The 13,024-nt window shown below is 45.4% G+C and overlaps 2 protein-coding genes across 3 annotated transcripts in view; one reads left to right on the forward strand and one right to left on the reverse strand.

The window, feature by feature from the left end:
• The window catches only part of LOC122823653 (cyclic nucleotide-gated cation channel beta-3-like), a 56,332-nt gene extending 45,483 nt beyond the window's left edge, over window positions 1-10,849 (reverse strand). The window contains exon 1 of the mRNA XM_044103508.1: window positions 9,767-10,849. Coding sequence (XP_043959443.1) covers window positions 9,767-9,768 — 2 coding nt within the window. The 5' untranslated portion in view covers window positions 9,769-10,849. The remainder of the gene's footprint in view (window positions 1-9,766) is intronic.
• LOC122823644 (annexin A2-like) lies at window positions 644-9,278 on the forward strand. Of its 2 annotated transcripts, XM_044103496.1 has the most exons (13): window positions 644-729; window positions 2,515-2,576; window positions 4,982-5,075; window positions 5,147-5,241; window positions 6,215-6,328; window positions 6,445-6,535; window positions 6,647-6,726; window positions 7,634-7,693; window positions 8,000-8,093; window positions 8,207-8,302; window positions 8,387-8,445; window positions 8,536-8,658; window positions 9,120-9,278. In XM_044103496.1, the coding sequence occupies exons 2-13, from the start codon at window positions 2,526-2,528 to the stop codon at window positions 9,177-9,179; spliced, it is 1,017 nt and encodes a 338-aa protein (XP_043959431.1). In that variant the 5' UTR covers window positions 644-729; window positions 2,515-2,525; the 3' UTR covers window positions 9,180-9,278. The 2 variants fall into 2 exon arrangements, with proteins under 2 accessions (XP_043959431.1, XP_043959423.1); XM_044103488.1 differs by lacking the exon at window positions 644-729 and having other exon boundaries at window positions 2,479-2,576.
• Window positions 10,850-13,024: the final 2,175 nt, after the last annotated feature.

Below are 13,024 nucleotides of genomic sequence, written 5' to 3' on the forward strand. Positions count from 1 at the left end.
TTTCCTGATCAAACTTCACACTGCAGGAAACCCACTGCAGCTGTAGCAGTCAGTGTTCAGGCGTTTTCCAGACTTTGTTTTCCTGAAGAAGGAAAAGTCTTAGATCCTTCAGTCGTGGCTTCTGAACACTGAAACATGCAGAGAACAGATCCAGGCTGTGTGTGTGTGTGGGTGTGTGTGTTGTAATATTAAATCACTATTTCAAACAAGCAAAGAAAAGAGCAAATGTTGACTTTTCCTCTGTTTTTACCCAGACTTACAGATTAGATCCTAAAGGAAGTTTGATTTGCTGCACCAGAAGTAAAACATCTTCAAATGTTTGGTTTTCATCATTACAACATCTGGAACATTTCCATTTTTAAGTTTTATAAAAGTTATACAATCTGCTGAATATATTCCATTTGTCACTACATCTTAATAAGCTCCACGTTCTCCTACAACTCGTCTACCTGGATCAACTCATATCTTTCTGTCTGAGTCTTCCAGGGTTGGAACCGGCCAATCAGAGAGACGCCCAGAGACCTCCAGCCAATCAGGAGCCAGCACTTCTGTCAGAGCCTCAGAGAGGAATTCCTGTTGATGCTGATGTGGAAAAGTCAGCTCACTGAGTCATGCAGCCCGAGTGTGTGTGTGTGTGAGTGTGTGTGTGTGTGTGTGTGTGTCAGCTGGTGTATAAACACCACACCCTGTCCAGTCCTGGATCATAACGGAGCTGCTGCGTGTCTGAAGGTAAGAACTCGTCTCTTCACGTCGTTTCAGGTTTTAGTTTTTGGTTCTTCGATCTGAAGGAAGCAAACTTTTCTTCTGAACCTCACAGCTGCAGAGAGAAGTTGCTTTGAGAACTTGTTAACTTTTAACTCTGAAAATCTAAGCTTTTGCTGAAAACCTTCAAAATAAGAGCATGATCCATCTCTTCTCACCAACATGAAGGATCTAATCTGAAGCTAAATGAATCCATCTCTCTGTTATTACGGCGCACAGCAGGAATATCCTCATGCATCAGACAGACAGAGAGGAGACTCCTGAGGTGTGTGCCTCCAGCCCGTGAACTCTGACCTCATCAGATGTCCAGATAAAGTTAAAAATGTGGACTGGCCCTTTAACAGCCTGGTTACTAAGTGATGAGGTTTGTAGTTATCTGGTCAAAGGTGGATGAAGCTCTTCTAATGCCGACTTAATGAGGCTTCAGTGCTGCTCAGATCGCCGAGCGACGCTGCAGTTATGCAACCAGCCGCGCATTCCTGCCGCTCTGAGTGCATCTCCTTATCTGCAGACGCGCCTTCAGGAAGGCACGGCCCGCTCAATAAATCAAACACACCTCGCTGGTTCAGGGTTCACCGGCCGGACTCTGGAACCGACTGTTCTCCTGTCTCTGATTAGTCTGATTCCTCTGGAAGATCTCGATGACCCGGACTCATCATCACCTCCATCACGTGTTTTGATTTAAAAAATAACATGAAAAATGTGCAAAAATATGTAAATGACATGAGAAACAAAGATCAGGAAAAGAACAAACATCTGACCAACTTCAGAAGCCAGACTTAACAGTGAGCAGACGGAGCCGACAAAGAGACGATGAAGCTTCACGGCTGCCAAGAGCTGCTAGCTAACGACGCATCGGAGGAGTCTGACTCCAACATGGCGACACCCGCAGCACCGCTAACCAACATCGCTAAAAGCTAGCAGGACTTTTAATCTGTTCAGATCAGAGCTGCAGGCGCTACCTGATGAACATGTTTCCACCGCAGCTTCCTGCTGCTGCTGAGCCGCTGCACTGAATCATCAAGTTATGAAAAATCACAACTGGAGGTGGGTGGAGTTTCTCAAAGCTTCCCAGGAAAATCCGACTTCAGAAACTATTCCAGCTGATTTTTCCCACTGGAATGTCAGAATTTCCCAGTTGATGCTACGCAGCTAAAGCTGGAAAACATCCAAAGAGGAGACGGGTCCAAGGTCCAAAAGACAGAACCAGAACCAGAGAAAATCTGGTGGAAGGAAAATAAATGAAGATCAGAAAGTAGAAAACTGAACATAAAATGAACTAAACCTGGACAAAGATCTGACAGGCAGAAAACAGGAAGTAAAGATGACAAGAAGTATGAGGCTTACCAAAATAAAACAGGAAACTAAAAGCTCCGACTCAAAGTTTATGAGACTTTGCAAAATAACAGAAGTCCAACATGTGAGACACGGCGTCCCCCGGAGAGGACAAAGTGTCTCTGGGTCAGGACGCTAGTCCAGAACCACTGGGTTCTGCCAACAGGAAGTTCTTCTGCTAACAGGAAGTTCTTCTGCCAACAGGAAGTTCTTCTGCCAACAGGAAGTTCTTCTGCCAACAGGAAGTTCTTCTGCCAACAGGAAGTTCTTCTGCTAACAGGAAGTTCTTCTGCCAACAGGAAGTTCTTCTGCCAACAGGAAGTTCTTCTGCTAACAGGAAGTTCTTCTGCCAACAGGAAGTTCTTCTGCCAACAGGAAGTTCTTCTGCTAACAGGAAGTGCCTGTTGTGTCCTGCAGGTGGATCCATCATGGCGCTGGTGTCGGAGTTCCTGGGTCAGCTGACGTTGTCTTATGGGGGGGTGAGTCTCCTGGCCTCCAGCAGGGGGCGCTCTACTCTATCACTGTACAATTAATAATCATTGGTGACACATTTAACAATGAACTCTGATTTTATCATTTAGAAAAAATGAAACTTAAATAAAATGTGAAAGAGAGTTTAGAGTTTAAAATTGCCTTCATTCAGACTCCAAGTGTCTAAAAAAACAAACATTAATGCAAAATCAGAAAGAAAAACTAAAGTTGCCTGATCCAACAAACACAGAACATCATTGGTGATTACAGCCTCTGAAATAAAACACCAGCATCGTCTGATTGATGAACCTCCCTTTAGATTTTCCTCCATAACCATATTGCCAGTTTTGCAGTCCCAGAAATAACATTTAAAAGAATGTGAATAGATTTCACCATAAATAAAAATACAGTTAGAAAACTTTTCACCAAACAAATGAGCTAAAGAACAAAAAGAGGATTCAATCTTGAACATCCAGTAAATAAATGAGACGATGTTTCATCCTGAGAACATTAACAACAGGAAACACTAACGCCAGGATGAAGGTGTACCAGATACCTGTCTGCAGCCGTGGCCCCACACAGCCCTCCACTGGAGCTCGCCCACCAGTTTCTCACTGGGGGGTTTGTACTGGGACCACCAACAGCCTCTCAGGTAGAGCTGGAGTCAAAAAAGCGACAGCAACAATTCTGGCTCAAGGAAACATTTCCTGATCCTGATCATCCCACTGGTCAGACAGAGAACTGTTACAAAGCCTAGATCTTTACGTATTTAATGTCCTGATGTTATTCATACAGGTGTAAAGAGAGAAAATCAGCCAGTTACTTTAATCAGGATCTGATTTCTGAATTTTCAACAGTTTTGAACCTTTTACTCTCCAACTCTCTCTGGATGTTTGTCATCTGCTTTTTCAACTGGAACCGTTTCTTTTCATCCAACATTTCAAAACCAAATATTTTCTGCACCGTTAATAAACTCTTGATACATTTTTCCACATCAGGAAAATAATCAAGAACTTTAATATGTTTTCCAAACGTTTCATCCAGAAACTCGTTCATTTCCTCCAGAGTGAACAAATCACCAGTGGATGTTTGTGAATCTGCGGCTGAAACTGAGTCGCTGTCAGACTCCAGTTCTTCTACCTGCAGGTGGAGCTGCAGCCTGAACCTCTGCAGCTCCACCTGCAGGCGACGCTGCTGGGCAGCAACACAACCAGCTGATCCGTTTCTCAGTCCACACTACCTCCATTTGAGGAGTCTTTACTTCCAGTTTTCCCAGTATGCTCCAGTTCAGACCACTGCTTCCCTCCCCGCCATCAGAGCCAGCTGACGGAGGAAACAGCTCCACCCGTCAGCGACGCCTCTGCACTTCCACTCACCTCAACCTGCGCTTCTGGATTTCTGTGAGAATCCAGTTTACATCCAACATTCCCAGTCAAAACATTTCATGTTCCCAGAGCTCATAAAGATTCTTCTTCATATTTAGATTAAGATAATAAAATCCTCAACATGTTTCAGTTTATCAACTTTACATCCCAAACCAACAGTTTTAAACCCACTGGAGCTCTTTCTCCAACCAAACATTAGGAATGACCGGAGCGATAACCGGGCGGAGAGCGCCACCTGCAGGCATCTCCAGCTGCTGACACCCACTGACAACCAGCTGGTTCACAAAACGCTTTTTAAAATATCACTGCTCCCTTATTCATTCTGGAAGCAGAAACTAAACTGATGTGACCAACTAGATCACCGACTGCCAGCAGAACCGTTTCAACTGGGATTGTCGGATCAGGTTGGACCCGAATCCCGTTCCTCAGAGAGAGGGGGGGAGGGGGGGGCTGAAGACACCAACTAACAGCACTATAAACACTAAAACTGAAAAACAAACCCCAAAACTTAGAACCAACGAGAGGAAAGAATATTAGAAAACCAATACATAAAAGAAAAGATCAGAAAACGTAGAGACACGTTCACTCTATCAGAGTAACTGAGAGAGAGAGAGAGAGAGAGAGAGAGAGAGAGAGAGGTTTAGGTTGGTCAGTGAACAGGGTCTGGTCAGGTGAGAGGCATGGAGGTGGAAGCATTATGCTCAGGGCTAAATGTTTGTCTATGGGAAGGGGCGTGGCTACACACCTGGTGGCATCCAATCAGAGCAGGGTTTTCTGCCAAATCAGACAGGATAGAGAAACAACCTGCAGAATGCACAGGGACCGGACCGGACCGGACCGGACCGATTCCTCTGAATGCAGCAGTTGCTGCCGATTACAGTCCAGCTCAGACTCAGACTCGGTTCTGACCCGTTTTAACCCAGGATGCGTCTGCAGCCGGTTCCATCTCAGCAGGTGGTTCTAAAGGTTTCCAGATCTGGTCCAGAACCCGATTCCGATTCTGAAGGTTCTGCTTCCTCTGTCTGCAGGAGGAAGAGCCCAAATTCCCCACCGTGGTTCCGGTCCGAGACTTTGACCCGGCCCGGGACGCTGCCCGGATTGAGACGGCCATCAAGACCAAAGGTGAGGGTTCAAATCCCGAGGAGCCCAGGAGCCAGGTAGGAACCAGTCTGACCTCTGACCTTTCCTCCCAGGCGTGGATGAACAGACCATCATCGACATCCTGACCCGGCGGAGCGCCGAGCAGCGCCAGGAGATCGCCTTCGAGTATGAACGCGTCGCCAAGAAGGTCAGAACCCGGTTCCTCCGGTCCAGGTTCTGTAGAGACAGAACCACGGTGGATGTGGACCGAGCCTCAGAGGAAACGGACTGAGGGCCTTTAATGAAACGCCATAGATCTATCTCAGATAGATGTGTAAAATGTGTTAGTTTTATTCGGTCTACGAGAAACTCAAAGCATGACTAACAAAAATGGTGGAACGGAGAAAATTTCTTAGATGGAATGACGATCATGGAGCTGGAAAGTGAAGTGTGTTAAATTTAAGACTTTAAAAGAGAAATGTAGCTGATATTTTAGGATTAAAATCCAGCCGAAAATAATAATCAACGGAATAAAAATAAAACGTCATACCAGCTCACCGTCAGTTAAGTTTTCATTTCATTTTAAAATTCAATCAATAATTTAAATCAACTTACCAGTAAACATAATTAAAATATGCAAATAAATAACTAAACAAGCATTCTAACGTCTGCATTTAATAGGAAAACTTGTTCATTTAACTGCGCAGTTACGTTCAAAAACGCTACTTCCGGTTAGCATAGCCGTCTCAAATGAGTCAAAAATACTGTAAATAGAAATAAATCATGTAGGCAACGTAGCCGAATCCAAGAGCACATGTTTTCAAATTACTCAGACTGCACATTGTCCAGGTACAACTTAATTATAATGGTTAAATCAAACTCCAAATCTGAAAACAACACTTTTAAGAATGGAGTTTCACAGCAGGAATAACAGCATCATAAAAAACTGATTTAAACAGGTAAACTAACTTAAATATTGCTATAAACGAAAAACATACCAAGCTTACCGCTCAGTAAAGGCATGGTTCGATGCTTGAAGAGATTTTGAAGAGCAATCGGCGGTAAACTCTGCTCAGGCCAACTGACGGAGTTGTTTTGCGCCAAGGATTTACAGATCATGTGAAGGTATTCATGTCTCCCCCTGGTGGTCGCGGAAAGAACTGAATGTGTCTGTTGTGCAGGACCTGAGTATTGCCCTGAAGGGGGCGCTGTCCGGCTCTCTGGAGGCCCTGCTGCTGGGTCTGATGAAGAGCACAGCCCAGTATGATGCCTCGGAGCTCAAAGCCTCCATGAAGGTCAGAGCTAACTGCCAGCAGCGGCAGCGCCACCTGCTGGTCACTGTAGGAAGCTCAGCCTGCTGCAGAGGGATCTCCAGCCTGACCCGGTTCTGTTTGGTTCTGGATCTGTGCAGGGCCTGGGGACCGACGAGGAGACGCTGATCGAACTGGTCTGCTCCAGGAACAACGAAGAGCTGGCAGAGATCAAGAAGGCTTACAGAGAGAGTGAGTGACAGAGACGGACAGGAAGAAGGTTCCTGGACTTCCAGAACCTTCTGGACCAGGTTCTGATCGGGTTTACTCTGACGTTCAATCCTCTTTATTTGATCTCTGCAGTGTTTAAGAAGGAGCTGGAGAAGGACATTTCAGGAGACACATCGGGAAATTTTGCCAAGCTGCTGCTGGCTCTGGTCCAGGTACCACAGAACCAGAACCGGGTCTCTGCTCCAAGTGTTTATGCAGAACCAATTGGACCAAAATGGACTGGGCTGGACTGGATCAGACTGAGTAGAATACTCTGACTTAAATCCTGATGGTTATCTTTTTAAAGTCAGCTGGAAGACCTGACTGTTGGTTCTGATCCAGTTACTTTAAACCAGCAGTACCTATACCAAGTAATTAGATTGGTTACCATGACAATGCAGGTAATACACACTCTACACCATGATGTCACCAGGTGACTGAACCCGATGTTTAGATAACGGCCAAAACTTTCTCCATCTGAACAGAAACTGAGATTATTAAAGAGGAAGAATCAGTCAGCTTTATAGGTCAGGATGACCTTTGACCTGAACCTTCAGAGCTGCGTAAAGTTCCACAGTGGGTCTTCCAGCAGCTGTAGAACATTTCCACAACCAGAGGACTAAAATCTCAGATCAGAGAAACTCATCCAGGCTTTAGTTTCTCTTTAGATCAGGGGTCTCAAACTCCAGGCCTCCAGCCTGGAGTTTGGACTTTTAGGCTCATCTAAAAGTCCTGCAACTTTTAGATGAGCCTCTGCTGCACCTGAATAGAATAATTAAGGCTCTGGAGAACTGATCTACAGGTGGAGGTAATTAAGCCATTTCATTCCAGTGTTTTGTACCTGTGGCTCATCTAAAAACTGCAGGACTGCGGCCCTCGAGGCCTGGAGTTTGAGACCCCTGGTTTAGTGGTTTTGGTTCCTGCAGCAGCGTCTTCACAGGTCTGATTGGCAACCCAACGGTCCAGAACGCTGCTGCTGGAATTCTGACTAGAACCAGGAGGATAGAGAACTTTGACTTGCCTTCTGGCTGACATGTGACCAGAACTAGTGAACCTCTGAACGTTTCCTCCTGCCTCCAGACCAAAAGAGACGAGCCGAGCAACGTGGTGGACTACCAGAAGATCGACGATGACGCCAGAGTGAGTACGCTTCAGAACCGCCGGGCTCCTCTACGGGTCAGAAACAAATGTTCACTTGTTTGTTCTCGCAGCCTCAGGCACCCGACTACCCATGTTGTCGATTTTCTTCTTCTTTACGACTCCGAGTCCGACTCAATCCGGACTTTGGTTCTGACTCGAACTCTGAATCATTATTATGATTTCTGGTGTTCATTTAAAAAACGACTCAGTTCATATTGTTTAGGTTCTGATGGGTCGGGCTTGGTGTTTGGACCTCTAAGTTTAGAGTCGTGCTCTGACCCGGTTTACCTGCGGTTCTGTGCTCAGGTTCTGTACGAGGCCGGGGTGAAGAGGAAGGGGACGGACGTGGGCTCCTGGATCTCCATCATGTCCCAGAGGAGCATCCCTCACTTGCAGAAAGGTACCGATGAGTTCACAGTCAGTCTGACGGGTTCTGGCCCGGTTCGGCATGCTGCGGGTCCGGGCCGGCTCTGTTGGGTCACCATGGTAACTGTCCTCCGTCCTGTGTGCCAGTGTTTGAGCGCTATAAGAGCTACAGTCCATACGACATGAAGGAGAGCATCAGGAAGGAGGTGAAGGGAGACCTGGAGAAGTCCTTCCTCACTCTGGGTACGTTCCATCCTCAGGTCCAATCAGAACCCACCAGGACCAGAACCCTCCAGAACCTCCTAACTGACTCTGCTTTACTCTCAGTGGAGTGCTTCGAGAACCGGCAGCTGTACTTTGCCAATAAACTCTACGAAGCCATGAAGGTAACCAGAACCACCGTGTGCCTCTGGTTGGGTTTCTGGGCCCTGGTTCTGATCCGTGGCCGAGTTTTGACCCGCTGTCTGTCCCTTCAGAGTAAAGGAGCTAAGGAGAAGGTGGTGACCCGGATCCTGGTGTCCCGCTGCGAAGTGGACCTGATGAGGATCAGAACCGAGTTCAAGAGGCAGCACAAGAAGTCTCTGTACCAGACCATCGCTGTGAGTCACTGCAGTGTCCCACGCAGGCCGAGACCCTGAACGCACCACAAGGTTCAGGGTCTGACCCCCAAACCAGCACGGGTCAGGAAAATATGCTGCATCTGTTTCCATGGTAACTGATATCAGATCTGCTTCCGTGGTAACTGCTGATAGCAGACCCTGGCTCCATGTTGGACCACAGGAAGTAGTAACTCTGCTCTCTGGTTCTGACCTGAGGAATCCTTCAGTCGGTTCTGATTCGTTCAGACGGTTCTGGATCAGCCTCAGGAAAACGGTTTTTCTGTTTTCATCTTTATGAAACCTAAAATGACTGAAATTCAATCAGCTTCTTCACTCCCAGAGTTCCCAGTGGTCAGAGTTAATGGTCACAGTGTGATTCCCAGTAGACAGCAGATTCAGTCCCATGTGGATGAAATGTGGATCCTGGTTCTGATTCTGACTGAGAACCGGTTCTGTTGCAGGAACACACCAAAGGAGACTACCAGAAGGCTCTGCTGAGTCTGTGTGGAGGAGACGACTGAAAGGACCGCGTTTCCCAGCAGGCACCGGGGCGCAGACGGTCATGTGACCTGTTGACCTTTGATTTGGTTTCTGCAATAAAAAAACTCTGAAAAGCTGTTGAGGAGAGTCTGGTTTCTGAACAGCAGGGGGCAGCAGAGGCACAGCTGGAAGGCAGATCTAAAACCAAACCTCTTTGTTTTTATTCTGACATTTTAATGTTTAAATTTAGGAACAAATTATAAACCTTAGAACCACAGCAAGTCAGAGAAATACTTCGCCTGATGGTTACAAATATCACAGCTAACTGTTTGGTTCTAAACTAAATATTTAGTTTTAAGTTAGCTTTCCAACTAAGTATTTAGTTTGCAAGTATATGCAGATAGACATAACCAAATATTTAGATTGAAGCTGAATATTTAGCATGCTAAATGTTTAGCTTACAACTAGACATTTAGTTTAATAAATAGATATTTAGGTCGGAGAAAAGCTTTGAAACCAAATATTTAACTTGCTAACTGAATGTTTAGTTTAACTCTGAATATTTAGGTTGTGGTTAATAATCCCAAATTATTGATGTTGATGTTTGATTGAAACCCATAATCCTCACATGGTGTTTGATCGGAACCGGGAGTCCTGCAGGTGGTGGCAGGAGTTGGATGTGGGCCCGGCCCAGACCGCGCCCCCTTCAGGTGAGATGAGGAAACACACCACCCTGACGAAGCGCTTGTCTCTCCCAGTTAAACCAGCTCCAGACCGGCAGCTGAACCGGTCGGTGCTGAGGCGAGTCCGGCCGGGTAGCCTGTGAGGATCTGTCGCCGGACGGTCCGGCGGTCCGGCAGTCCGCTCCACGGAACAGCAGAAGCAGGAAACACAACAAATATTTCCAGCTGAAAGCTGCAGCGTGTTGAATCATCTTTCCTCAGAAATCTGTGCGCAGCGCCGCTTGTGTAGCTTTGAAGCCGGGATTCATGGCCGCCGACTGAGCCGCCGCGTCTCATGTTCGTTCCGGGAGCATCCGGAGCTTCCGCAGCTGCATCCGGCTTTCATGTGTGTCAGCCTCGGCGGTGATGGAGCGGCTGACAGAGATGGAGGAGTCGCTGCCTGCAGGGCTGAGTGACGGCCGTCTGCGCTAATGCAGCCTGACGGGCTCCTGATGCCGGCGCGTCGCTACAGCAGCTTTAAAGAGCTGCGGCCTTTGATTCCCGCTCCTCAACCTGACAGCTCCGCTCCGAAGCCTCTTGCCTCTTTTGTGGGAAGTTTCGCAACAATTAGCATAAATGTTTCATGTCCCAGCGCCCCGCTTCGCCCCGACTGCAGGAGCGGGATCCGGCTTTGGAAAGCGGCGCGGCGCAGGCAAACAGCCAAACATATGTTCCCTTTGTGGAATCTTTTATTGAACATATTTGGGAGCAAAGGGTGCGGAGTTTGATTCAGAGACTGTAAATCTCCACACTTGTTCCCATTATTTATTTCACAGCAACTTATTTACATTCGAGGTGGCGCGGTTACCCAGGGAACGCAGCTCCCTGCTGACGCGCCAACTTTCAGGGAAGTGGAGCAGAAAAGTCAGGAGCAACTTTTCCTTCTGCAGCGAGACTCCTCTTCATCTGAGCAAAAGCATCTGTCCGAACCGGTTCCGTTTAAAAACCCAAATAAGCAGCAAACACGGAGACCGACTAACCGCTGCTGGCTGGAGCAGGAAGCGTTTCATTCGAAATAAAACCGATTAAAACCTTCTCTGTCAGTCTGATCTATTTGTTCTCATCTGTGATAAGAATGCAACACTCACGATGTGTTTACAGTTAGAACAGACAATAAGACCAGTGCTAGGTTCGGCTACGGGAGTAGAGAAAGTGTATTAATGACCACAGACCAGAAAATAAGTTTAAACTGCCGGTTTATTATTTGTTGAAAAGAAAAAAACAACAATATTACAAACAGTCGATGTGCAACTACACAAAATTCAATCCAAAATAGTGTCCATGTTTCTTTCAGAACATTTTATTTAATCCGTTTGAAATGTAAACCTAATGTTAGGATACGATTTAGGTTATAGTTCTATTCAAGTTCAAATTCATACTGTTAATCTATTTATTTACAGTTTGTTTTTAATCTCTTTTAAATCTATTTTAGTTATTTAGTGTTCTTTTTGGGCTGCACAGTGGCGCAGTTGGTAGAGCTGTTGCCTTGCAGCAAGAAGGTCCTGGGATCGATTCCCGGCCCGGGGTCTTTCTGCATGGAGTTTGCATGTTCTCCCTGTGCATGGTGGGTTCTCTCCGGGTTCTCCGGCTTCCTCCCACAGTCCAAAAACATGACTGTTAGGTTAATTGGGCTCTCTAAATTCTCCCTAGGTGTGAATGTGTGTGAATGGTTGTGTGTCTTGTATGTCTTTGTGTTGCCCTGCGACAGACTGGCGACCTGTCCAGGGTGTACCCCGCCTCTCGCCCGGAACGCAGCTGGAGAGGAACCAGCAACCCTCCCGACCCCATTTGGGAAGAAGGGTGTAAGAAAATGGATGGATGGATGGATAGTGTTCTTTTTAAGAAATTCATATTTTTTTATTTTCCGTTTTAACCATTTCTTGTTTCTATTATAACACAACAGACAGTTTTACATTTCACACACTAACAATGGATATTGAATGTGGTTCGAGAAGAAAAAAAGCACAACAAAAACAATCCAGCAAAAGACCGAATAACTTGTGTTTCAAATCAATAACTCTTCTCTGGTGATCCTGAAGGGTTAATCCCGATTCTCTGATTCCACTGCTATTTTTCCAGCAGGAAAACATGGGCAGGTCATACCAGTTTGGATGATTCGCCATGTCCAGCAGGGGGCGCAGTTACAGTTACAGGGCTCCAGGTTTACGGCTCGCCATCTTGTTTCTCACTAGCGGAATCCGACTCAGCAATCGACTCGGAATTTCCCGGTCCAATTCCCAGCAGAACCTTAAAGGCCTGGTTTAATAACCAACAAAGCATAACAAAGTAACTTTGCTTTGTACTGAATAAAATAATATAGGCCTACTCGCCGATTTGGCAGCTGAACATTGTGTGTGTGTGTGTGTGGAGGGGGGGGGTTACTTCCACGGTTTTAGAACATAAAACAACATAAATGCGCTACTTTAGCTTTCCGTTTCAACTAAATAAAATTATCTTACAAATAACATCCTTCACAGAAAATAAAATACACATTTTAACTCACCAAATCCAGTTCTGTAACATATAACACTCCCGAACGCAGTCAGTAAAAAAAAAAAAATGCGGAAAGCTCTTCATCCAAAAATGGAAAAAGGTTTCCAGACAGCAGGTAAACTTTTTAATCGTTGATTTTCTCTTATCTTTCTCTTTCACAGAACAACTCTTGGCTTCTTCTTCTTGCGCCAGAGAACGTAGCAACCCGATTGGCTGGAGCTTGTCACATGGGCTACGTCAATGTGACCCTTCAGAATAAGAGATTTTTCTAACGTTTGACCGTTTTAGCTGCTGACAAAATAAATCTGTTTTATATGGTTTAAAACTAAATAAAATATTATACCACGAAAACTAGCATTTATAATGTCTGAAATTATTATTATTTTTTAAATTTAAACTATCTTAAGACCTATTTATTCTCTGTTTATTTTCTATTTATGCATTTTATAGCAATTTTTATGAAAAGGCGTATATTTAGTGAGGGCTATGTTAACCTGGGTTATAAGAAATAAAATGTTTACAGATTTTGGGGGTAAAATGAGGAACTGGATCCTAATAAACAGGATGATGGGCGCCAAAGCAAATATTCAGATTAAAACAAATATTTTCTTACTAAGCAAAATATTTAGTTTCAAGATAAATTAATTCATAATTTATTGCCACTACACTCA

This window comes from Gambusia affinis, linkage group LG02 (assembly GCF_019740435.1).
Source record: "Gambusia affinis linkage group LG02, SWU_Gaff_1.0, whole genome shotgun sequence".
NCBI lineage: Eukaryota > Metazoa > Chordata > Actinopteri > Cyprinodontiformes > Poeciliidae > Gambusia > Gambusia affinis.

What these genes read in the sequence shown, in the direction of transcription:
- LOC122823644 (XM_044103496.1), top strand. Translation starts at nt 2,526, where the DNA reads ATGGCGCTGGTGTCGGAGTTCCTGGGTCAGCTGACGTTGTCTTATGGG. An exon ending in AGCTCAAAGCCTCCATGAAG is followed by an intron (nt 6,329 to 6,444) that starts GTCAGAGCTAAC and finishes GGATCTGTGCAG; the next exon opens with GGCCTGGGGACCGACGAGGA. An exon ending in CTCTGTACCAGACCATCGCT is followed by an intron (nt 8,659 to 9,119) that starts GTGAGTCACTGC and finishes GTTCTGTTGCAG; the next exon opens with GAACACACCAAAGGAGACTA.